The sequence below is a fragment of the Lonchura striata genome, chromosome 7 (assembly GCF_050655825.1).
Source record: "Lonchura striata isolate lonStrDom1 chromosome 7, ASM5065582v1, whole genome shotgun sequence".
In the NCBI taxonomy this organism is placed as follows: domain Eukaryota; kingdom Metazoa; phylum Chordata; class Aves; order Passeriformes; family Estrildidae; genus Lonchura; species Lonchura striata.
In genome coordinates this window covers 33,666,551-33,691,289 of record NC_140709.1, presented here as the reverse complement: position 1 = coordinate 33,691,289, position 24,739 = coordinate 33,666,551, and the positions used below count along the sequence as shown (strand labels likewise).

The window sequence follows — 24,739 nt, the reverse complement described above, 5'->3', positions numbered from 1 at the left end:
GTAAAGTAAGTTTGATTTGGATCTGCCTCTCTATTGTCTAATTGATTATCTGCTAAGAGTCACATGCATTGGTCTAAATAAAAAGAAAAATATGAAGAAAAATCCCCAAAAACTGAAGATATTAAAAGTACCATCTGCAACTGACCACTGCAGCATGCCCTGTGAGAAATACATATTCCTTCAAGGAATCCATGTTCACTGGGTGCTAAAGTAAGTAAGTCCTACTATTGCTGGGAAATAACTTGCAAAATGTTATTGAACTACTCTGACTCTTTAGCTCATCAGACCACTAATTTCACTGGGGAAGATTTCACAGGTTACCTCCCATAAATGAGAAAGACAACCCCCAGATCAAGAAAGGCAAATCAAGAAAGGCAACCCCCTGAATAAACTAATTAGTATTCTAAGGATTTGGAAATTGTGGACACCCTGAGAAGCAATCTGTCCCATTTTTACTGACAGCAAACAAGCTCACACGAGCACTGACCTAGCTTGTTCCGGTTGGAGAGCAGCGTTGCAGTGCAGTGCAGCACGTGAGGGAGTGCAGCTTGGACAAGTTCCCAGCGAGAAATGCTCTGGATGGCTTCAGAGAGAGCTGGAGAAAGGCCATGCAGCTTGTTTTCTACTAAAACTCTTTCAAAAGACTATAAGTAAAAACAAAAAAAAAAATTAAAAAAGGACAGTGTGTCTGTTTAATTCCTCCCAGTTGATGAACATCCTCTTTTTAAAATCAGTAATTGTATAACTGAAGTAAATTTTAAAACTTTTGTCCTGAAAATTACAGTCTGTAAAGCTCACCACACATATGGACATACTTGACTAACAAATTAATGGACCACACAATATATTTTCTGCAATATGAGAGAATTGAAGTTAAGTATCATCTGTCTATTAGTCAGTGCTGACATCAAGCCAGACTTGCAGCTGTGCTGGGCAAAGCCAGTAATCCTGTTGGAAGTCATAGGAGCTAGGAAAGCCTGTATTTGTGGAGCTGAATGCTGGATATTCTTTAACACACATTCTCTTTCAGTTTACTGTAACATAAAGGGCAAACCACTAAAGGTATATGGGCCTTAGGAAATGTTTTCACACCCTGTCACAAAAAATAATCAGTGTACAAATTTTTTTTTTTTGTCGAGCTATGATGTAATGGTTTTGTGAACACTTACAGAGCTGTTGACTGCAGCAAGTTCATTATTTCCACCTGAAGCAACACAAAATAAGGCTACCTGCCACTGAAATCCCTAAGGAAGCTCCTTATTGTTAGCTGCCCCAACTGTTTCAATAAACTGTTGCTGTGATCAGATATAAAGATCTCATTAGAGGTCACAAGTGCAGTTATATTCCTTCACTGAAGTACCTACAGCAAAGATAATGACAATAACCATAAACCAGCTTAACCTCCTGGCTGCCTCTTTGCTGTTTCACCAATTTTACCAAGCTCTGGGCAAACAAGTTGCCCAAAAAGATGCTTCAAAGGCCCTCACTCCAGATTCACAAAGCTTATCCTGCAACACTAGTCATTGCAATTTTTTTTCCCTGTAAAATTGAGGGGGCGGTAATAAGAATAGATTTAGTTACAAAGAAGAAGAGCAAAACAAGTATGTCAAAACATGCTCTCCTGAATGAGCAACCACTCCCAAGCACGGCATGCTAACCTGTGGTAACAGGCACCCTCCTGCCTGTGCCAGCAGCTGGGCACATTTGTTCTCTCCGTTTTTGTGATCCTGTTTGCTGGTGTGGGCAGACATGAGCTCCTCTACCAAGAGGCTGGGTGTCCTGGTGCAAGCTCAGTGCCACACCATTGTAGTTTTACAGCATCCAGTCCCGCTCAGAGGCACAGAAACTCAGATCTATCCATTAGAGAGAACTAAGACTGCGCCAACAGACTGAACCCTGAAATACTGACAATAACCATCAGAGCTGCCAACAAAGATCAGTGTGCACAAGGCCACACTGCTCACCTACTAGAAACACCAGAATGCAGTCAGAAAACATAATGCAGATGCCTTGTGGACCAAAAATGGCTGAAATTGGAGGGCATTTGATGTAATACATGGAAAAAATACTGGCTTCTTGAGGATTAGTCAAAAATAATGTGCCATGGACCATGTTATCAGCAATATGTGTTTCTTAGCACCAGGAATGGATAACCTGCCTACTAGAGAAGGGAGGCTTCAAGTCTCCCATACAGTGACCTGCTAGGGGCCACAGCATCTGAAAGGAAAAGTCTCCTGCCATTCTATCCTATCAGTTCAGGAATGGGGCAAAATGAAGGGATACCAATGCTTTGGAAGCCCAAACAGGGAGCAAAGCACCCATTGTAAGGACTGATTATTCTGTTCCAGTCAGGATTCACAGAGGACAGAGAGTGCATTAGTATAAAGACAACAGAGGTTTAGAGTAAATATCCCAGTAAATGGATTATTACATAACAAAATAAGGGAGTGAAACAGCAGAACAGGAGGTGCATAGTTACAAATACCACGAAGATTGAAATAGCCAGTGAAAAACATGAGGTTTTATTTATTTTTATCAAAAGAGGACAGGGACCACTCCTTAGCCATCAGTCCAGCCAAACACTCCTATTTCCACCCTTCCATTGGCTCTGGGGCTCAATGAATCCTTCATTCAGCCAAGCCAAGCCCCTGCACAAGCCAAAAGGAAGGTCAGAACAGAGGTAAGCAGTTCCTACCCATGTTAGTGAGCTGGATTAGCTCACTGAGAGGACTGCCAAGCACCAGTGCTGACCAAGGCTTACGGAATTGAATTATCTCACCTCCAGCACAGAAGCCAAACCATAAGCTCACACTTTAGTAGAGTTGACAAAGCTATTCAGTTTGCAGGGCAAGGGGAGAAATAAAAACACCAACCCTATTCTGAAGTGCAACAGAAGACACCTTGTTGCTCCCTGGCTTTCTAGTCAAGGTCTCATTCCTGGGTACTTAAATGGCATCAGGTAGAAAGTTCCCCAGCAATTGCCTTCTGCAAGCTCTGTCCCACTGTCAGCATGCTTCAGAAACTCAACAGGCAGCTAAGAAGTTTGCAATTTTATGTTTAGATTAGGCTTGTGTTTATTAAGACATTTTGGGCTGCTGAGACCTTGTGAAGATTTCCCTATGTGGTTAGCCACCAGATTCTTCTGTTCTTTCCAGGCCTGAGCAGAAAGCTAAGTATTTCTGTACTGCAATGAAAGATTAGCTTCTGGAATAGCTGATGTGATCACAAGCATCTGAAACAGAAGTACCATATGTTGCCAGAAAAAATGCAAACACAAAAGCTGCTGTATGGAAACCACTGGATGTCCAACAGGAACACGCAGTTCTTTGGACAAGCCTTCCTGTGGAATCTGCCTGGAGTTCTCCATAAAGGTGCAGCTTTCGTCTATACCAGACACTCAAGATGCAAGGTTCTGTGTTGCTCCTGAGCCTCCTTTTCAGTGTGCTATGGCTCTTCTCTTTCAGGACCTGCTACAGGGGCAGAAGACCTAATTTTTACCTTGCATGAATTAAGAACTGCTGCTACAGCTCAGAGTTCCATGCTCAAATAAGAAAGCTGAATGAGAATGTCTGAAAAAGCTTCCTGTGAGTGAGTCAGAAGACAGATATTGTCATGCTCTGGGTACATCCAGAGCCACAGCCTCAGGGCTCAGGGCTCCAGCTTGGCTAAGAAAACACCTACTTACAGCAGGCTTGTTCAAGCCTGCAACACCCCCCACACACCAAAGGCAGATGAAGAACATCTACCAAGGGGATAGAGAGGGAAGTTAGTGCCTTGGCTGGAGAAACAGGCCCTTTCAGCAGGGTTGTGTGTGTGTTCAGCTCCCTGAGGACCACTTACACAAGCATTTTTCCTTTTAGCCTGGTGGTGACAGCTGTTTTCACAGGGAATGGTGGCCAGCCTTGTCTGGCTGCCTTCCCACTGCTGCTGTTCTCCTTTTACCTTCATCTCCACCAAGAGCCAAAGGCACTGCCAAATACCTTGTGACCAGGATCAGCCTGTGGGTCACTGTCTGCTTTGTCCTGTCCCTCTTGTCTAGGCATCTTCAGGCTATCTGTTCCCATTCCAGCAGCATTCTGCCTGGGCTTTGTCATGGCTTCCTGAACAGCTTCACTTGAACTTCCCTTGCTCTAAGCCCAGGGAAGCTGTACCTGCAGTGAATTGCATAAGGCAGGAAGAGGTCAGCCAGGAGGTGACAGAGGGTGCCCAGAGGTTACCTTGGGAAGCTCAGCACCTCCTGTTACATCCTCCCCGGAGTGCCAGGAGTATCTCTACAGGATTACCCAGTGCAGGCACAGAAGGACCATGGCAGTACCACAGAGAAATGGTTAGTGCTTCTTGAACTCAGCTTGTGTCCTTGGTGGGGACCTTAATGCCCTGTCCTTCCAAAGCTCAGCCTGCATCATGGAGGAAAGCTGAGACTACTGCTGAAGTCACTTCAGACTGACTGGAAAGAGCCTGAAGTGCAGGCAGAAAGTGCTGTCAGTCTGGGGCAGGTCCACTTAGCAATGAAGAGTTCCTGGAAAGATCTGGGAATCTAGGAGTTCATAGCACAAGGGATGGTAAGACTCCATTGTTTACTAAATATAGCAGTAGTATACACATTGTGAATAAACATTCAGAAGTAATGAAACACAGATGCCACACACTTTACTCACAGAAATTCACATTTCTGCAACCATGCCCATTGTCTGGATAAAATAAAGGTGGCCTCTTTCTGAACTTTGTTCCATAGCTATACTTTAATTATCCACAATAACAAAACATGTAATTACATTTTCAAAAACAAGGGGAAAAAACCCACAAAAAAAAAAAAACCTAGAAGAGAGGGAAACTAAATTTTCAGGATCCTCCAGAAAACATTTGAGTTCTTCCATGGCCAATGAAAACCAGAGCAGAAGAATTTAAGCATACCTTTGAGTTCCTTACCATCACCCAAAAATGCATTGGCTTTGTACAGCACTCACATGCTTTCCTGTGAGGTCATTCACAGCTTTGACTCTGGCACATCAGGGATGGCCTCATGTCAGGGCAGAACAACTTCAGAATGGGGGAGTAGGAAGAACATTAAACCCATACTGAGGCACAAACATTTAGATGTTGTGAGATAACTATTCATGGTTCAGGTAAAGAGAACAATGCAATGAAAGGGCCAAGTTTTTTTCCTCAAGTATTTTGGTATATAGCAGACCCCAAATAAACAATGCAACATGCTCTTGCAGACCAGATGCTGCACTCACTGAATCTCAGACTCCAACATCTGCTTCCTCAATGCACAACAGGCAGCAAACTCCACTGCAGCAAGTTTAGAGGCAAGAAAAACAATAAAATACTGCACAGTGTTGTGTCATATGCACTGCCAGACAGTTAACAGCCCATAGACATGCCTACAACAATTCTGGCTAGAGAATTACAAAAGGATAGATCATGCAACGGGTGCACAATATTTTTAGGCAGACTAGTCAATACAGGGGTGTTAGATAGTCAGCAGGAGGTTTCAGAAGACAAGTCAAGTACCTGTCAAGTTCCAGAATCCGCCTCACCCATGCATGCAGCACTCTGCTGCCTCACTGGATAATACAGAATGGGCACACCAGTAGGCAGAGGAAACAGATGAAGCATAAGGCAGCCAATGTGTCAGTTCAGCCTGTTACCCAAAAATTCCTCAAAGCTAAGTTCCACCTTTGAGCAGTTTCTACCATAATTTAATGATTATGTTAAGAACTTGAGAATAATCAGGTTCTTCATCCAAGAGGTGGAAATTTATTGGATGTTTATGAAATGCCTGTTTTCAGAGCTCCCTTTCTCCTGGCTGAAGCATGTGATTTGGGTTGTCTCACAATTTAGAGGGTTTTTAGGGTGTAGTTTGTTTTTCACACTTAGTAAATTCCAGTATGTGCTCCCAGAAGAAAGGTGCTTTGCAATTAGCCTCAGGGACCTGATGCCAACAGCCCAGCAGGAGGCAAAAGGAGTTACAGGCAGAGAGGTACATCACAGAGAAGGAAGCTCTGCCCCTCTACCCACAGATGAAGCCACAGCCCCCAGGTTAGAGGTGCCCCAAGGCACAGCTCCTGGTAAAGGACAAACAAGTTCCATTTTCCAGCCTCTCAACAACCAGATACTGTCAGTAGGCATTAACCAGTCATCACTGCTGCATATGCTAGAACTGAACATTTTACTCACCAACACACTAAGCCAGCAATCCCATCTCTATCTGGTATCTAGCAAAAACTCTGAAAAATTTATGGATTTCTTAGAAGAAAATGACTCAGCAACAGATACAGCTTCTCCAGCATAATGCCTTGTGAGAAGGAAGTCAGAAAATTGCTGCAGAGCGACCTAAGAACTTTAAACTATTAAGATACATGTCCAGACCAAATTTTTCCACTCTGTCAAGTTTGGCTGCAACTGACTATTGTACTTTAAGTAATCCAAAGACCAGCAACCATTCAAGGAATTCTCTAGATACCTGTCTTATTTGAACTTGCTTCATGTCTTCTTGTTTCCCCCCTTTTTGGCAGTAACTCGAGGCTTTATTTGAAGTATATTTAGAAATCAGAGTTATTTCTATCTGCATAACAACCTTTTCTTAATAATTCTGATAAGATACGCTCCCTCTAATTTTCAGTAGAAATGTTTCCCATGTTGTGCAATGGTAAAAGTATTGTTAAAAGTCGGTTAATATTGTTTAGATTTTCCATATTATAAGCTTGAAAAACCATCAGGAATTGCAAACTGAAATGACATCAATCTCATGCAAAAGCACATCCACACAGAGTGAACTGCAAGGTTAGACCCACACTGTCATAGCTCAGTTTGCCCATGTCATTATTTATTTCATTACTACAGCATTACTAATTAATTAATTATTACTAATATCCAAATAAAATTTCAAATCCTTCATGTGATAGGAGTACAAAATGAAGCTGAATGGACTAAATCCACTTGTGGAGCTGATCAGCCACTATGGTCAGATTGATCTGCATGACAAGTTAGTTACTAGCAAGCATTGAAAAAGAAACACATGTACGTACCACACAGGAAGCTTCATATTGCTTCCCCAGTTTAGGTCTTAAAAATGCACTGAAAGAAAGGAGAAGCAGCATTAGAGACCCAGTACATCAACATGTATTTTTCTTAGTTATTTTTAGGATTCCTCTCATGTCAGAAGGCTATCAAAAGGCTGAGAAACTCATTGCAAAGGAAGACATAAGCCAAAACTATGTTAGATACCTGTTGATGACATCTGATAAATGCTGTTATCTTTTCCAGAAGAAAAAGTACCCACCCTGATATGTCAAGAGGTATTTAATTCAGCCCACACATTCCCAGGGATAAAATCTTCCATCAGACAATTTTCAGCCATTTTACCTCAGTGAAAGATTTTCAACATATCCTCTTTAAAATTTGTTAAATATTACTGAACTTTGCCTTGCCTCTTTTTTAAGCCAGAGATCAACTTGCCATCTCTGTATTAAATATTTTTTTTCTGCACAGCTGCTGATGTGGAAGGCTCATGGTGAAGTGCAGGCCTGTATGCTGCATGTCGAGAACACTCACCCTCTATCACTCTCCTCCAGAATGAGATCAGAGTAAATATTAAAAAAAAAAATCAGGTCACCTTATTGCAGGCTTGTTTTTTTTATTTTTATTTTGAAGGACACTGGCTGTGGCAAAAGGGGATTTTGCGACTGAGGCCTTAAATTAGAGCCACAACCTTCAAATCTTCCAACCTTCCCCACTGCCCCCACAATGTTTTCAATTTGGAATCCTGCTAGGACAGGAGCCTGACAGGATTCAGAAGGAACATAGAGCACCAGCCATACATTCAGCGAGTCCCTCACTCTCCAGTCCAGTGAAATAAGGTGACACTTGGACATATCTGCTTGCATGCCGGCCTCTCAAAGCACGGATTACACCGCCAGGACAGCTGCAAATACAGACAGAAGCAAAGCTGCAGGTCTGGCGCAGCACTGATGGATGCTGCTTCTGCTACAAGAGCACCATGAGTTCTCTTAAAAGATGGGGGATGGAGGGGAAGGGGAGCACGGGACAGGGAGGAAGGGAAAGGTGCATAGAGAAACGGACATGGATGGTTTAAAGTCAAATCAAGAAGCTGCCTGGGACTTCCACTAGGTTAAGCTGCCTTGAGACCTCCCTCCTCCCACACCAGATGCACACAAATTGCTCTATACTGAGTAAAAAAAAAAAAAAAAAAAAAAAAAAAACCACAAAACCCCAAATCGATTGTTGTTTTGATTTTTTTTTTTTTTTTTTTTTTTTTTCACTGCTTCACATTGCAGCTGCAGTAATAACTGCATCCTCCGTGCCTCCGGGCAGCAGCTGTCCCGCAGCCCCTCCGCACTTCCACTGCCCTGTTGCAGGTGCATCCCAAGTGCCTGCTCTTACCTGGTCTGCCTCCATAGGAAGGTCTGGATGGGCAGAGGGATGCCACGGCCGCTCTCCTGCTCCTGGCCCTCGGAGCTTTTCCTTTTCACCATGATGCTGATGACAGCCGCTGCAGTCTCAGCAGACGCCCCGGCCGGGATCTCCCATGGCCGCCTCTGGCTCTCCCCAACTCTTCACCCTCTCCCCTCCGCTCCCCGCAGCCCACCCCTCCCTCGGCCCCGCTGGTGCAAGATGGCTGCAGAAGGCAGGGAGGGAATTCGGGGGAGCGAAGATGTCCGCGTCCTCCAGCTTCCTCCGTGCCTTCAGCACCTCCCTCTGTGGCCAGCTCCCCGCGCCCGGAGCGGGCGGTGCCGGGGGAGGGAGGCGGCGGAGGCGCCGCCCGCCAAACTTCCCGCACCGCGCCGCCAGCAACAGGGCTGCGCTCCGCCGCCGCGGGGCCGGGCCGCCGGGCTCCGGCACTCCCGGGGCGGCCCACGGCCCCCGGGCCGGGACAGCGGCTCCCCACAGGGGCCGGGACACAGGCTCCCCACAGGGGCCGGCACAGCGGCTCCCCACAGCCCGGCCGGCACAGCGGCTCCCCACAGCCCCACAGGGGCCGGCACAGCGGCTCCCCACAGGGGCCGGCACAGCGGCTCCCCACAGCCCGGCCGGCACAGCGGCTCCCCACAGCCCCACAGGGGCCGGCACAGCGGCTCCCCACAGGGGCCGGCACAGCGGCTCCCCACAGGGGCCGGCACAGCGGCTCCCCACGGCCCGGCCGGCACAGCGGCTCCACAGAGCCCGGCCGGCACAGCGGCTCCCCACAGGGGCCGGCACAGCGGCTCCCCACGGCCCGGCCGGCACAGCGGCTCCCCACAGGGGCCGGGACACAGGCTCCCCACAGGGGCCGGCACAGCGGCTCCCCACAGGGGCCGGCACAGCGGCTCCCCACAGCCCGGCCGGCACAGCGGCTCCCCACAGCCCCGCCGGCACAGCGGCTCCACAGAGCCCCGCCGGCACAGCGGCTCCCCACAGGGGCCGGCACAGCGGCTCCCCACAGGGGCCGGCACAGCGGCTCCCCACAGCCCGGCCGGCACAGCGGCTCCCCACAGGGGCCGGGACAGCGGCTCCCCACAGGGGCCGGCACAGCGGCTCCCCACAGCCCGGCCGGCACAGCGGCTCCCCACAGCCCGGCCGGCACAGCGGCTCCCCACGGCCCGGCCGGCACAGCGGCTCCCCACGGCCCGGCCGGCACAGCGGCTCCCCACAGGGGCCGGGACAGCGGCTCCCCACAGCCCGGCCGGCACAGCGGCTCCCCACAGCCCGGCCGGCACAGCGGCTCCCCACAGGGGCCGGGACACAGGCTCCCCACAGGGGCCGGCACAGCGGCTCCCCACAGGGGCCGGCACAGCGGCTCCCCACAGCCCCGGCCGGGACACCGGCTCCCCACAGCCCCGGCCGGGACACCGGCTCCCCACAGGGGCCGGCACAGCGGCTCCCCACGGCCCGGCCGGCACAGCGGCTCCCCACGGCCCCGCCGGCACAGCGGCTCCCCACAGCCCGGCCGGCACAGCGGCTCCCCACAGGGGCCGGCACAGCGGCTCCCCACAGCCCCGGCCGGGACACCGGCTCCCCACGGCCCGGCCGGCACAGCGGCTCCCCACAGGGGCCGGCACAGCGGCTCCCCACGGCCCGGCCGGCACAGCGGCTCCCCACAGCCCCGCCGGGCAGGGACAGCGGCTCCCCGCCACGATTCCCTCCCTCTCTACCCCCTTTCTTTACCCTCCCGCTCCCTCCCTTCTTGCTTCCCAAATGGGCAGAGAAGGGAGGCAAGTCACGAACCCTCCCTGAAAGTGCAGATTGGTGATGGCGGGAAATGGATTTGTAGGGAGTTCTCGAAGGCTCACGCAGTGTGCATCTCCATGCAAACTTGGAGAGAAGAAGTGCTGACTTAGAAATGCCACGGAATAGGACGGACACTGTTGAGAGAGAATTAGAAGTAGAAATAAGTTTCAAAGGATGGCCTTGCAAATAAGATTAGATGCTTTGGAGAAATAGATCAAAAATGCATTGTATTAGAACCCACAAGAGGTAATTTTTGATGATAAGATGATTTAAGGCATTTACAGCATGGCGTAGCTAAAGCTGATAGGCCAGGAAGTGTTTATATTGTATTGTAAATAGGAAATAATTGTCTTCTAATTGTGATGGCGTGAATTATAACATCTGTATTGTCTCACCCTTCACATGAGACTAATAATAGAAGAAAAGTTTTAAAATGCCTCTCAGTTGCCCCATCTCCGGGTCAGAAAAGGGCCTAATCCAACAGGTGTTGGGAGCAGAGGAACTTTGGGGTTGTTATTCCACAGATTTTTCTTACACAGAAAAGCTGAAACAGAGGTGGGAAGTAACAAAGCAGATTTACTGGTGTTTCCAATTAGACACCAGGCTGATTTGGCTAATTCAAGTGTAGGTTTGAATTAGTATTACTACAAATATTTTTCAGGCACTGTTAGATGAGCTCTCCTTCTCTACCTAAGGATATCAGAGGATACTACAACAAATAATAGAATAAAATGGAAGACCAGTACAAGTTCATCCCAAGCAGTTCTCACAGGAGAGAAAAAAAAAAAAAAAAAAAAAAAAAAGTGACATTCTGTTGTTTATATGAAAACTTTTTAGAGGAAACAAATAGCTTTGAAGTTCAGGATTATTTTTCTTACTCTTTATTTGTGCATAGCCAGTGCCTTGCCCTGTCACAAACCATTAGCAAGCAGAGGTCACATAGTCCAGCACTGAGAGGAAACTAAATCACTACTTGGAATTTTGTTTATGATTACTTTGTAGTAACTGAAAATGGAACTGCAAACTGCAGTTCTGGTCAACCAAATGGTCTACCATTTGAGTGCAGCACATTGCTCTCCAGCTACACCCAGTCACAAAAGATACATAAATCCCTTTGTACAGAAGTTTGAAGCTACAGAACTTCTGATGCAAAACAAATCAGAGAGCAAAGGAAACAACAACAAAAGAAACATCAAGTCACAGGAACTGCAAGCATGAAGATGCAGACCTTAAATCCAGACAGGCCATCCGGAGGTGGCAAAGGTAGCTCACATTAAGTTTGACAGTAGCCAGAGACAAGTTTTGTTCTCACCTTATTTTGGAGACAATGCCCACCACCACGAAGGGCACACAAAGCTGAAGTAATCTGTATCTCTGTGAGTAAAATGACTTGCATGTTTAAGAGAAGAAATTTTACCATCTGGAAGATTTTATTTATCTCTATACTGAATTTCTGCTGGCAGCAGAGGCTTTCAGGTTTGCAATCAGCATTTGACCACACCTAAATACTAACACTACAGTGGATGCTACAAAGGGAAAGTCCTGCAAATCGGTCCCCTGCCTTCCCTCACAGTGAGGGTAGAGAGAAAAAAGTAGATTCTTCAGAAAGGCCATTACAGCAAAGTCCCCTGAAAATTCACCTGTGCTCTGTTCTCTAGGCTACACTGGCATCTTGGACTGGCACAGAAACACAGGTCCATCTGCCTGCAAAAAGATCAAAACTCCTGCAACAAGTCAAAGCAGGTGAGGGAAAAGGGAGAAAGCTCTGTGTTACTCCAACAGCTCCTAGCCCATGCCAACTGCTCAGCCACTGAAGATGCCCTTGACACCAAGCACCCACTTCCTCTCTCACTGCAGGCAGGAGCCTGACATGCCTCCAGATTCTGCTTGATCACTCCTTTATTCACCAGTTATGGTTACAATCCAGCACAGCAGGGTCTAGTCTTGATCCAGAAACAGCCAAGGCTGGCAGCATGGCACAGAGTGGGGACACAGAGCAGAAGCCCCCACCTTATACAGGAGTGCTCAGAGCAGGGAACTGCTCAAACCTCACTGCCTTGCACTTGTTTCCATGGTTATGCTCTCCAAGTTCCCACTCTCAATCAATCCCTGCCATACACACTCCTAGGAATTCACATCTTATTTCTCTGAATTCTCCATGCAGAATCCAGGCTCTCAAGAGTATGTCAAGCCATTCTGTTGTGCAGCAGCCTTTCCAAGAGCAAAGCTGCAAACAGCTCCTAAATGCAGATTCCAGAGCAGGGAAAAAAAACCATTTGCCACACCCGCGAGATCTTACTCTTCCACTGTCTGCCAGCAGGCTTCTGTCCTGGCTGAACAGACCCATCATGAAGGAAAACCTTTTCTCCCTGGGGACAACCAGTCACAGAAGATTAGCACTGATGGATATCACTTGTTCTACCCTTTCCCATATGGGTCTGTCAGGTAGAAAGAATGTAAAAATTTAGAGAAGCCTGGGAAAAACCTGTTTCTTCTTTAAGGGCTTTTAAACAGCATGAAAACTTTTCAACTAAGGTTCTTCAGTAGTCTCCTTCACAGGTCTTCTAGCTAGCCCTGCTTAAACACAACACAACTGTGCTCAGAGACAAGGATAAATAATCCCTGTAACTGCAAGGATCTCCTAAAATTACAGGTGTTGCTGCATGAATTTGGGCAGGAGTGGACTGCAGTTCAGCTGGACCAGATTCCACAAGAAGAGTTAGGTATTTAATCCCTCAGTCACATTTAGGTAAAACCAGTCGAGTAGCACAGCACTCATCCATCTAAGAATTCTGTTTCAAAGCAGAGCAGAAACACAGGCCCTCCACACCTCACGCAGTAAGTTACTGCCTTTGCATGAAGTTCAAGCAACAAAACATATTCAAATAGACATTTAACTGCAGCTACATGCATTACATGCATAACAGACAGGGCAGGATGGGAGGGAACAAAATCCTGGAGATTACATGGGGGGATTATCTGGACAAAACCAGGGGGAAAAAAATAACACCTCAGCTTTCACTGTCAAATTATCATCCCTTGGCTCAGGATTCTCCATGCTCTGTAGTACCTGAAAGACTTTAGCTTTGTTTGGAGAAAAAAAGGCAACAGACCTCCTCCCCTCAAAATGTGCCCTACCCGAACTTTTTAACCTTCTTCCTAGAGAAGAAAGCATGGATCTTTTGATGCACGGAGTTACCAAACATGCCTTCCTCTCTGTTCCTCAGAGAGAGCTGAGCACTGCTGCGTTCCCACCCCAGGTCTCAGTTCTCAGTCCCTTTCTGCCCCGGCTAGCTCTCCAATGGGGCGAGAAGGGCAGATGGAAGCACCCTCCGCTGAGCCCAGCAGGGCTTTGGAGAGTGCTTTGTGGGTCTGACGGGCGCAGCTGAATCCCACGGCTTGGCAAAGAAGAGAGTCTTGTTAGGGGCTGAAGCCAAAGTTTATTGCAGCCCAGCAGGGCCCAACAAAACCTGAATGATGCCAGCTAACAAGAGCCCCAGCAGGCTGCTTGCAACATCTTATATACTGAGAGGAGGGGACTTGGCCAGCCAATAGGAGCACAAGGGGAGTGGCTATTGCATTGACAGACACATATGGGAACCAATGAGGGATGGATATGGGCAGGGCCCAGGCCCCTGTCCAATCACCCGGCACTGAGGATGGAAGGTTCTGGATGCATGGGAGGGGACACCGAGTGATGGACAGGGTGCCTGGGAGGGGCCAAGGGAATGACTCAGCACTTTAGGGGATGATTGACACCCAGGGTAAGGCGGGAAAACAGGGACAAACCAAGCTGAATGTGGGGGTACATAGGAACAAACCATTACACTTGAGAAATTATAACAAAACATGCAGTAACACGACTCCACAGAGCACCACCTCACCAGTATGCTTCTCTGTCCAGAACAAGGGTGTTCACACAAAACCAGGTTTGGGATTCCCTCCACCAGGGCCACACTGCTTTTTAATCCCAGTAACTGGGACTTCTGCATAGCCAAGCACCTTTTTTTGCAGCGCTTGTTGCCCAGAGCAGCAGCAGTACTCTCAGCAGAATGCTGCCCAGAGAAGCTGTGGCTGCCTCATCCCTGGAAATGTTCAAGGCCAAGTTGGACAGGACTTGGTGGAAGCCAGTCTAGTGGAAGGTGTCCCTTCCCGTGGCAGGGGGTGGAATGAGATGAGCTTTCAGGTCCCTTCCAAACCCATCTATGATTTCTCTGTTCCACCCAGAGCACAGAGCCACACTCCCCTCAGCCTGAGTTCAGGCTGGGACTGACTGAGCATCCACCACGGATCCACGATGACACACTCCAAACACCCCTCAAAGTCTGCACTGTTCCCGTTAGTTTCCAAGATGGACCCAAAAGCTCACCCCCAAGACCCAACTCCTGTCACCGTCACCACCCTGGCACTGTCCACGTGCTCCTGCTGTGTCCAGCCAGCTGAGGGGATCTGCAGGGCGGGCAGAGGAGGCTGTGCCACATGGGCAGTCCAGGGCCACCATTTCACCATTTCCCTGGTGTTCAAGGAGCCTGCGGGCCGGTGTGTGGCTGTGCCACATGGGCGGCCCAGGGCCACCATTTCACCATTTCCCTGGTGTTCAAGGAGCCTGCGGGCCGGTGTGTGGCTGTGCCACATGGGCAGCCCAGGGCCACCATTTCACCATTTCCCTGGTGTTCAAGGAGCCTGCGGGCCGGTGTGTGGCTGTGCCACATGGGCAGCCCAGGGCCACCATTTCACCATTTCCCTGGTGTTCAAGGAGCCTGCGGGCCGGTGTGTGGCTGTGCCACATGGGCAGCCCAGGGCCACCATTTCACCATTTCCCTGGTGTACAAGGGCCCTGGGGGCCGGTGTGCGGCCGCACTTCACGGCGCTGAGGGGTCACTGCGCCCAGGCTCCGCTGCTCTGTGCAGGGTGTTGCTGCACGGCACCCCCAGGAGTCCCTGATCCGGGGGCCTGGATCACGGGTGCACACGTCCTGACCACAGAATCACAGGGCTGGTTTGGTTGGAAGATCATCTCGAGACCTCTGAGATCATCGAGTCCGACCAACACGATGAACCAACACCGCCTTGTCAACCAGGCCATGGCACTCAGTGCTACTTCCAGACTGTCCTTAAACCCCTTCAGGGACAGTGACTCCACCTGGCAGCCAGTTCCAATGTCTAATCACCTTCTCAGAGAAGAAATTTGCACCCAGCAGGGAGATACTGATCCGCAGAAGAGGATGCCAGCCATAAAAATTGATCCTTTTGTATAAAAGTGAAAGGGATTGGCTGAACAATACAACTGGATCTGCTGTGACTGCTCTGGGGCAGACTGAGGGCAGTACTGCACGTTGTGCAGGGTTTGGATTCAGGAGGAGCTGGATCACAAACATAGGAAGCTAACACATACAATTAGATGACAAGCGAGTTTATTTTGCAAAACAATCACTATACAGCAACAAATACAATTGCAAATTGGATTGAAAAACATGAACTACCTACCACCAGCCATTCAAGAAATGCCTCTTTTATGGTAACAGGCTCTAGAATTATCAGAAAAAACACAGGTTTGTAACAGCAGACTGTACTCCTTGATATCCCAGCATACAGCATTGTTTACTTGTTGGCTTTTTCTCTTTGCTAAAGTTGAAGTGGCTTTTATACACTTGACTTTTCCCAGTGTGAAACTAATTTACCTTCCTGCAGCGGGAATTGCTGGAGTTGCAGAGGGAGTTGCTTTAGCAATCTGACTAGTGAGTGAACTCACAGACACCTAGGCTAGAAATCTACCAGCACTGATTTTCACAGCTAATGTGATCTACTCTTCAAGGCATTTGCCTTTGAAGGGACATACACTTGGGTTTCAAACAGTATTTAGTCCAGCATGGAAAAAACTTCTGCTCATGTGGTAGTCAACACAGGCTGCCTTTTGACTCCCTTTGAGTCATGTATTTAGGCAAACTTAGACGTGTGAGCAGTCATGATGAGGTTACTACTGTACCATAGCAGAGGGCTGAATGATTAATTCCATTTACTGCTGTACAGTGAAAATATATATTGCCCTTGTGGGCCCATAATTTTCCTCATCAGGTTTAGTTTTTCCTTTAGTCTTGCTGGACAGAGGTATGATCAACTTTGATTTGTTTCAGCTTGTGGTTACATAGAAAGAAAACTCTGCAGATGAGGCAGAAGCACTCTCTCATCTCTACAACCTGATGGATTATTGAATTTGGGGTGCTCCCCTAGGTACCCAAACAAGGTTTCACCATTCCTTTTGTCTGGATTACCTCTGCTTTGTTACACAATTGGGTCTCAGGCACCCAACAAACCTGCTGGCTCAACATGCCTGTGTGAAAAAGAAACACAACAGATGCAGTTTCCAGGAAGCTGGCTCTATCTTCTTTAGTGGGCATTACATATTTACAAACTGTTGTTTTTAAAACGAACACTCTTCTTGAGAAAGTTAAGATTAATATGAGCTTTTCAGTGAACATCTAGAGTCATGTAACATAACTTGTTTTTTTTAATTATTATTCAAAAGCACAAAACTCTTAAATTTCTTTTCATCTAACTCCACAGCATTCTAGGATTCTTTCTATGGAAGGATGATAATGATTAAGAAGGTCTTTGCTTCAGTCAAAACAAGAAAGCTCATTTTAATGCATGAAATAAATGACTTGGTGTGTTACACACTCTAGCTTTGGACTCATAGGTGGATTAACTAAGCCTTATTTTCTAGATTATGCCAATTTTAAAAGCAGAATAAAAACACTTGAGTCTCAGGTTAACACTGTTCCCATGAGATGCTGCTTGGGTTCAGAGAGCAGAGGTTCAGTAGTACCATAGCTTTTCTCCTACACTGGCAAAAGGCATAGAAAGAAAAACCACTGCAAGGCTAATTCATATTAATTGATAGCATAATCAGAGCAATGTGATACAAATACTGTCAGTTTTCCTTTCTGTTTGTTGTTTTTCTGAAAACATGGGAAGAAGATTTTAATGCACCTCACTTGACACTGTTTCCACGTGAATTCTTTAAGCAGAAGTGTAACAAATACAAGGCAGAAATCAGAATCCTCCAATTGCACTTGGGATGGTTCTAAAATCACTGTCCTTTGTATGAAACAACTGACTTACAAACAGTGTTAGTTACTTTATTGTGTGAAAAAGCTTTTTGCACAGCAGAAATGTCATGTGCGGGGCTGTCAGAAGTTCTTATTCAGTAAAAGTTGGAGAGATTTAACCACTTTATTTTGTGGTGGTACTGCTGTAGCAGCTTAGCCAAAACCCCACTTTGGTCCACTGAGTATTTACTGTCCAGTAACTGCATTACTACCCGAATGTAATGATGGGGAATCCTGTGCCATTAATTTTTAGAATCTCCACAGACATAAAAATCTCTGTGAGTCTTTTCAGACCAAGCCCCAACACACACACACACACACATAAAAATTAAGAAGGAAAAAGAACAGATCAAAAGTTTCCAAAACACATCATTAACCTGATACATATATCAAGTATAGCTCAACTGACAGTGCAAAGTTCAGTTATGAGGTTTCAAAAGGAATAGATAAAACAATCTGCAAGAATGTTAACTGGTCATTCCTTAATGTCTCATGTACATAGGGCATCAGCAGGTGATGATGTGCTGCTGAGGATCATCCCCATCACCAGTGCTCTCTCAGGTAACTCCACTAGAATTGGTTGTGTATCTGCCTTTTATCTTTCCTGCACACTTTTTCTTATATTTTTTATAGTCAATATAATCCCACTTTGCTCAGATTTTAAGATTCCCTATTTAGCTGATGAATCACTATGACAACCAGTCTAGGGAGCTCATTTTTATTTATTCATGTATTGTAATTTACAGGCATCTCTACTATGATTATCACTGTTACCTGAGTGCCTGAGTGTGTACATGGGAGACATCACTAAAGGAGTGGAAACAACATCTTTTTTTCTGTGTTTCAACTTTAGCAAAAGAAAAATAATAAATCAAACATTCATTGTTACTATGGAATGAAAAAAAAAGATGAGGAAGGAAGGGAGGGAAAGAGAAAGGAAAGAAAGGAAATAAAGGAAGAAAGAGAGAGAGAAAGGGAGAATGAGAGAAAGACAGAAAAGAGAGAAAGAACAAAAGAAAGAACCAAATTATTGTGGATTTTTAAAAATCCATAGTCCAAACTCAGCCTTCTTTGGAGACTCTTTTACAAACATCTGGACCCCACAAAAATCATTCCTTTGTGAAGAAAGGGAGGGAAGAGAAGAAGGAAGGAATCCTTTTTCTAGCATTACAGAATAGACTTGCATCTGTCACTAAAACAGGGTCACGGCTTTTAGTTGTTACAGAAAGCAACTTCATGCTACAATTTTCAAATTTTTTTAATGTATTCTTATGAATAGGGAAAAAAGCCCCTGCTAACATCTACTTTTACATACCTAAAATTGCAACACCAAAGGGTGCAAGAGACACAGATACTGTGAATAAAGAAGTAGAATATTCAAGTATATGAGGAGGGCGTATCACAAATGGCCACAGAGAAATATATATAGCTATAATACTGTATCAAACAGATGGAAAGAATGTGAAACTGGTGGTATGCACACAAATCTAGCTGCTTAACCAACTTTTCTAATCAGACACAAGTCTGTTGGGGTATGAGTGCTCGCTTTCAGCAGCTTTTTTACGTCACTTCCCAAAGCACGATTCAGATGTTTTCAGCTAGTATTTTTAGTTATTATTTAAATAATTTATTGGCTTTTCAGCTATACACTGACATAATTAACCAGGTTCAAAAAATGTTAATAACTTAATTCAACTTTTGTTCTACTCATTTATACAAAGTAACTTTTTTTTTTTTTAAATTACATTTCAATTTCCCTATATGCCCTTCCTTCTGGTAAGCAGACTGTTAATTTAACTTGTAATAACTTACAATGGGCGACTTTTCTTTTTTATTTCCCCATCTATCAAAAGAACTGTGAAATGAGCAACCTGGGATATTAACAAGGCTCTTCAGAAAGAGGTGGATGGCCTTCAGGCACATGAAAGGTAAAAATGCATTTTTATCATACTACAGTACTCCATGCAAGACAGAGCAGAGCAACAATAATTGTCCAATGTAACATACCGCTGTATACCCATATAAAGCCAGTGTCTTCCTGTTATAAATGGAGGTCAGGCCAATTTCTGCATCTATGGAATTTATTTTTTTTTCTGGTTTTTTTTTGGTTTTTTTTTTTTTTTTTAACTGTATGGTAACTACAAGTCTTGGGATGTAACTTAGTTTTAGACATGGTAAAGAATGAACGTAACACCTGCTCTGAGCCCATTCCTGCCAAGAGCTCATGCCTAAATATTATTACTTCATACAACGCAAAATGAGCAAATTCATAACCCCTGCTTGGCAAGGGCTGCTGTGACATCTTCAGCCAGGGTAGCAAGCTGGGGTGATTCAAGCAGGTTGATGCTTCCAGAGGATGAGACGTTGCTGAGTCTGCGTGGCGAGGCCATGCTGGACCTGCCTGGTGACTGCGTGATGATCTCAGCCCCGTGATCAACACGGGCCTTGGCGTGCTCTCTGAAGTTTAGCTTCTGGCTGTCAATCTGCTCCAGGAAAATAAAGAATTTCACACGTTATATGTTCACTAAATTATCTCATTTTAGATCATCATTTGGGCATCATTTTGCTTACTTTTAAAAACTATTAGAAGGATCAAAATCTTCTTTGCTCCTTAGAAAATTGAATTTTTCACCTTGCCTAATAGCTACTGGCATACTATGCTACATTCTCTTACCATTTCTGTCTCTGATGGATGCTTTAAAGAGAAGTTCCTAGCTGTACAAATTTCAGAAGCATTATATGGGCACTATGATTTGTTTTCAAAATCTGTATTTTCAAATATTTGTGAGATTGATCTTACTTTCAGGATGTTTTCCTCCTGTTTCACAATGGAGTCCTCATCTCAGCTCATACCTGTGCTGTCCCTCAGTCCCAAACAAGGTTTATCTTTAGGGGAAAAACAGTGCACAAACTACATGACATTTCACTCTCAGCTTAGATGTGAATGCAAGATTGGTCATTCTAAATTTCAAAGGGAACAAATTGGTGTATGAGTGTGCTTGAAAGAGGACAGACAGATGTTTCCTACATAACTCAGAGCCATCACTGAATTTACAGCTTTAGTAATTTCATTGGGCCAGGGGCACAGTGGGAGCCTTTTCTGGCAGCTGTTCATTTACCTTGACGTTACCACCACCAGGTACATGGTGAGCATTTTCCAGTGAACCAACTTTAGCCTGAGCTTTTTCTTTGAAATCCAGTTTCACACTCTCAATTTTCACACGCCCACCTCCTACAGAGGAAAAGAAAACACAGATTAGGAAGTTGAAATGGTGCAGGAGGAAGTGTGACCTGAAGCACGAGTGCACTTGCATTACTTCCCTTTTAGCTGAGATCTAATGGTTTTGGAGAATAATGCTCTACATGTTCAGTAAAATATAAAATCTTCAACATATATTTAAACTGTAAGTAGGTGCTGCAGTCCTACAGGTTTTCATGCGATTTAAGCACATGCTTAAGTATTTCAGACTTCAGCCTGTATTTCAATCTTATACCAGACCACCATCCTTTGGCGCTATTTTTTTATCACCTCTCTAAACTAGGTGGCCTTACACCTTTATGTCTGTATATATTCAGTTAAGTAGTTTAATGCACTATTACTACTAAAGAGTATTTATTTTTCTCTTTGACTGTAAAGAAAAATGGTATCATCCATGACTTTGAGTTCAAATAATACTATTAGGTCCTTGCTTTGTCCCATAACCCATAAATTCCTACAGTACCTGGTTTGTGGTGGATATTCTTGAGTGAGCCACACTTGGAAGTCACATGACTCAAGTCAATCTTCTTGGTTACAATTTGTACCTGTCAAAAGTGCACATACAAAAATTACAGGAATGAAGAGAATAAAATAAATAAATAAAAAGCCAAGCACTGCAGAGAAAGAGTGAGAGGCCTCTACAAACCACTGGAAAAGGAGAAATGGTTAGTAGAAAACAGACCATGCCACAAAGGAGGAAACCTCCCACCTAGGGAGATGACAGAGCTGGGTTAAGCTTTACTATTAGCAAAATGAAGAGGAGGATAAAGGAGGTCAGCTTGTGTGTTCTTTCTAAAATGTTTCTGAGCCTCCTCCTTTCAGGGTGGGTGCTCTAAAGCCCTGCACACAGCAGGATCCATCCCATTTACTTCAGTCTCAATTATGCATCCTGGCAACTAGAATAATTTGGTAGCTGCTTTTTTCTCTACCATCTGTTTTGTATTTTCTGCATCTAAATATGGTATGCATTTCCTGTCAGTCCACTATGGAGAGTCTGAGAAATCTATGCATGTGCCTTCTGCAGCTGTACCTGAGCAGGCTGAGGTTCAGCCAGCTGGCTCAGTGCTCACTGGAGAGCAGCAGGTCAGGCACCCTCCTTCCTCCTGCTACCACCTTGCCATGGCCGTGCTGAGCCTGGGAACGGCCACAGAGTGACACTCCCGTCTTGCCTGCACTCCCAAATAGCTCCAAGATGCAGCCCACAGCCAAGGCACTGAGCTGGCAGCCCCAAGGAGGCACAGCCCTCCAGGCCAGCCAGGAGCTCCAGGGTAACTGCAATGCCACTGGCTTGCTCACCACACCACCGTGACTTAGGCCAGCACTGGCTGCTCTATTGACCCTGCCTGGATCAGGCATGCCCACACCATCAGCTCTTCCCATCTGAGAGGTGATCATTCCCATCAGGACAGTCATAGCCACCTTAAGCTGTTCCAGTGTGCCCAATAAAACCAGCAGGTGTCTGGTCAAACTCTGGGCCACCTCAGTTTCTTATGCTGGAATAATGCTGTGACATCAGCACTCAGCATACTGGCTCATCACACCCTCTCTTCTCCAAGCTTTCTTTGCCCTTCTGTTTTATTTTCCTTCTTCCCCTCTGCTGAATGCACATAATTGAAAGGTTAGCTGAGGAAGGACTGATGCATACAAAATGCCCAACGGGGAGGCTGGAGTCCCACTGTGAGCTGCACTCTCTTTCTGGAAATTACTTTCTTGGGCTGCTCCCATGAAAGAAAGGCACTGAACCACTGACTTTCACTTGGGCATTTAGAGATAACCCTTCTTTTATCATTTCCTTTCCCTGTACAAGTTCTGAAAATGTGTTGTGCTCTGTGGGATAAGATCAGGAGGCCACCACTGCATACACAGGGCTCACTCGACTAGCAGACGTGGTAGTCAAACTGAATGTGAAACAGCAGCAAGAAGGAAAGCAGTGCTCAGAGGAAGGGAGACAGAGGGTTCTGCCTGTGTGAGGTGCTTCACCACAGTGGAAGCGCCTGTTCACAGGGTGTCCACATTACTTACATTTCCTCCCCCTGCAGAATGTTTGATGTTATCTCTGGAACCACACCGGGACTGAATATCGCTAAAATCGATCTTCTTGTTTAAAATCCTAACCTAAAAGGAATTGGAGGCAACTTACTACATACCATACACACACTCAGTTGGGGGTGCAGGACAAGGAAACCAGGGTAATTTGCCTCCTACAGTGACTCCTTCTGACACTTGTTTTGAAATGTGAGAAAATAAACTCTGTCAATATCTGTGCTTTGTATGCTCACACAGCATCTGTAAATATATTGCGCTGCTCTTTTTCTACCTCACAAAGTGGTGGTGAAATACAAAGGGTACAGTTCTATACTGGGATGTATGAGAGGTGGCTTTTCCCTGAAAAGTTTAAAGAACTCCATGCTTGCTTGGACTGGGCCTAGTCTTAGGACAGCCTGTCCTAGGGTCTATTGAGTGATGTTCAGTATTTCTGCTGAACTGGTCATAAGAAGATGGGAACCCACCTCCCCACAGCTCAGCACGCCAGTCTTTGATGCAGAAAATCCCAGATCCAGCCAGCACAGGCTGAAATTCTCAGGTATTTAAACCCACTTTCTGCCATACAGCTGTAACAGCAGCTACATCCATAAAACAGACCTCAGCATGCCATGAAAGGGGAGCAACAAAATTACTTAAATTAATCAGAGTTCTGTACTGCTCCCTCTCTTTACTGCCATCTACTACAGGGCAAAACAGAAAACAACAGCATCTGGAAACCTAGAGCTACAATCACTACTTTGTGATTTCTGGTGCCTGCCAGAAATCTGGTGTACAAGATTTGGGCACAATTACCTTCTAGTGCTAGCAGTACTGTGCTTCTCCCCTGTGCTCTTAGTCTCTTCATACAACAAGGTAAGATTTTTGCTTTTCTCTTGATGATGCCAGCTTCCCTTCCACATGCCAGGAATCCACATTTTTAATATGTTACTTTAGCCACTGCAGGCATTGGACAGTGCCTGGAGGCAAACTCTGTCAAGGGCAGGCTGTGCTGTCCTGTGCTTGACCCCATGACAAAGCAGCTCCTCTACTTGGCAGAACTCAGGTGCCACCAATAATTGTACAAATAATTGTAATAATTGTACCAGGGAATGATGTGCAGCTGCATGGCAATGGCTAGTGCAGGGACAACTGGGTGCACACCTGACTAATATCATTTTCAGCTTTATTTCTGAGCAAGAGCAGGGGTTGTGCTTATCAGTAGTAAGAGTTTTCAGGTGGGTGAGAAGGTTTTTCTATCCAAGGCTGCACCTGCATTCTTTGCATCAGAGTGACACCCATGTAGTATATTCTTTCTCTGGGTTAAATATGAAATCTTTATTGGATTGTATGAAATCAACATTGGATTTTATTTTTATGTATTAATATATAATAAGAAATCAAACTCTTTCCTGTACAGAAAGCCAGAGAATTTGGGTTACTATGTATTTTGCTAAATGGCAATTATAGAGCCTTCACTGGCAGATTACTTAGCACAGCCCTGTTGGCTACTGTTGTAGGTAAACCTACAAGTTCAGACAAAGGGAAATGCACACTGACCATGGTACACTGAGGTTCCTTACTGCAGCTTCTTGCCACTTTGGGAGCACAAAGCAGCACCAAAGCAGCTGAAGCAGTCAGTGGGAGGAAGCAAACGCCTGTGAAGGTTCTGCTTCCTGTCTTCAGGTCCCCAAACTGCCCCAGGTTCCCTGATAAATCTGAGATAAATCACTCCCTGTGTCTCTCCTCCCCAGATTAGGAAAATACTATTTGCCCTCTTACAGGGGCATCAGGTTTTGCAGCTCTTGGCTGCTGCAGTGGGGATAACAGCACATTTAGACAGTGAGTTGAATCCTCTGGTACTTGAATGCACCCTGAACTTAAATCCAGTAAACTCTCAGAAGAAATATTCAGAGGGTCACTATTTGCAGCTAATATGAAGAAGTCTTCATAGCAAGCTGTTCCATGGATCTTTCTTATTGCATATAACAACTAAATCAAGAATGTTAAGATTATTTTTAACTTAAATATTTTAGTTTAAAGCAAAAACCTCACTTTAACTGATAAAGATCTGGTGTGATGGCATACTCAGCAACAACAGTGATGACTGCAGCAGC

At 45.7% G+C, this 24,739-nt stretch overlaps 2 protein-coding genes across 62 annotated transcripts in view; both read right to left on the bottom strand.

Annotated features, from left to right (window-relative positions):
- Positions 1 to 8,760, bottom strand: part of UNC80 (unc-80 subunit of NALCN channel complex) — a 127,960-nt gene extending 119,200 nt beyond the window's left edge. For all 12 annotated transcript variants that reach the window (XM_077785175.2, XM_085585447.1, XM_085585443.1 and 9 more), the window contains exons 1-3: positions 8,410 to 8,760; positions 7,035 to 7,083; positions 488 to 644 (exon numbers count right to left, since the gene is read on the bottom strand). In XM_077785175.2, coding sequence (XP_077641301.1) covers positions 488 to 644; positions 7,035 to 7,083; positions 8,410 to 8,501 — 298 coding nt within the window. In that variant the 5' untranslated portion in view covers positions 8,502 to 8,760. The remainder of the gene's footprint in view (positions 1 to 487; positions 645 to 7,034; positions 7,084 to 8,409) is intronic.
- Positions 8,761 to 15,629: 6,869 nt separating this feature from the next.
- The window catches only part of MAP2 (microtubule associated protein 2), a 233,749-nt gene continuing 224,639 nt past the window's right edge, over positions 15,630 to 24,739 (bottom strand). For 47 of the 50 annotated variants that reach the window (XM_085585422.1, XM_085585413.1, XM_085585424.1 and 44 more), the window contains 4 exons: positions 22,623 to 22,715; positions 21,064 to 21,145; positions 20,461 to 20,573; positions 15,630 to 19,824 (listed from right to left, as the gene is read on the bottom strand). In XM_085585422.1, coding sequence (XP_085441548.1) covers positions 19,609 to 19,824; positions 20,461 to 20,573; positions 21,064 to 21,145; positions 22,623 to 22,715 — 504 coding nt within the window. In that variant the 3' untranslated portion in view covers positions 15,630 to 19,608. The remainder of the gene's footprint in view (positions 19,825 to 20,460; positions 20,574 to 21,063; positions 21,146 to 22,622; positions 22,716 to 24,739) is intronic. The other 3 variants (XM_085585437.1, XM_021532536.4, XM_077785166.2) reach the window with 1 other exon arrangement.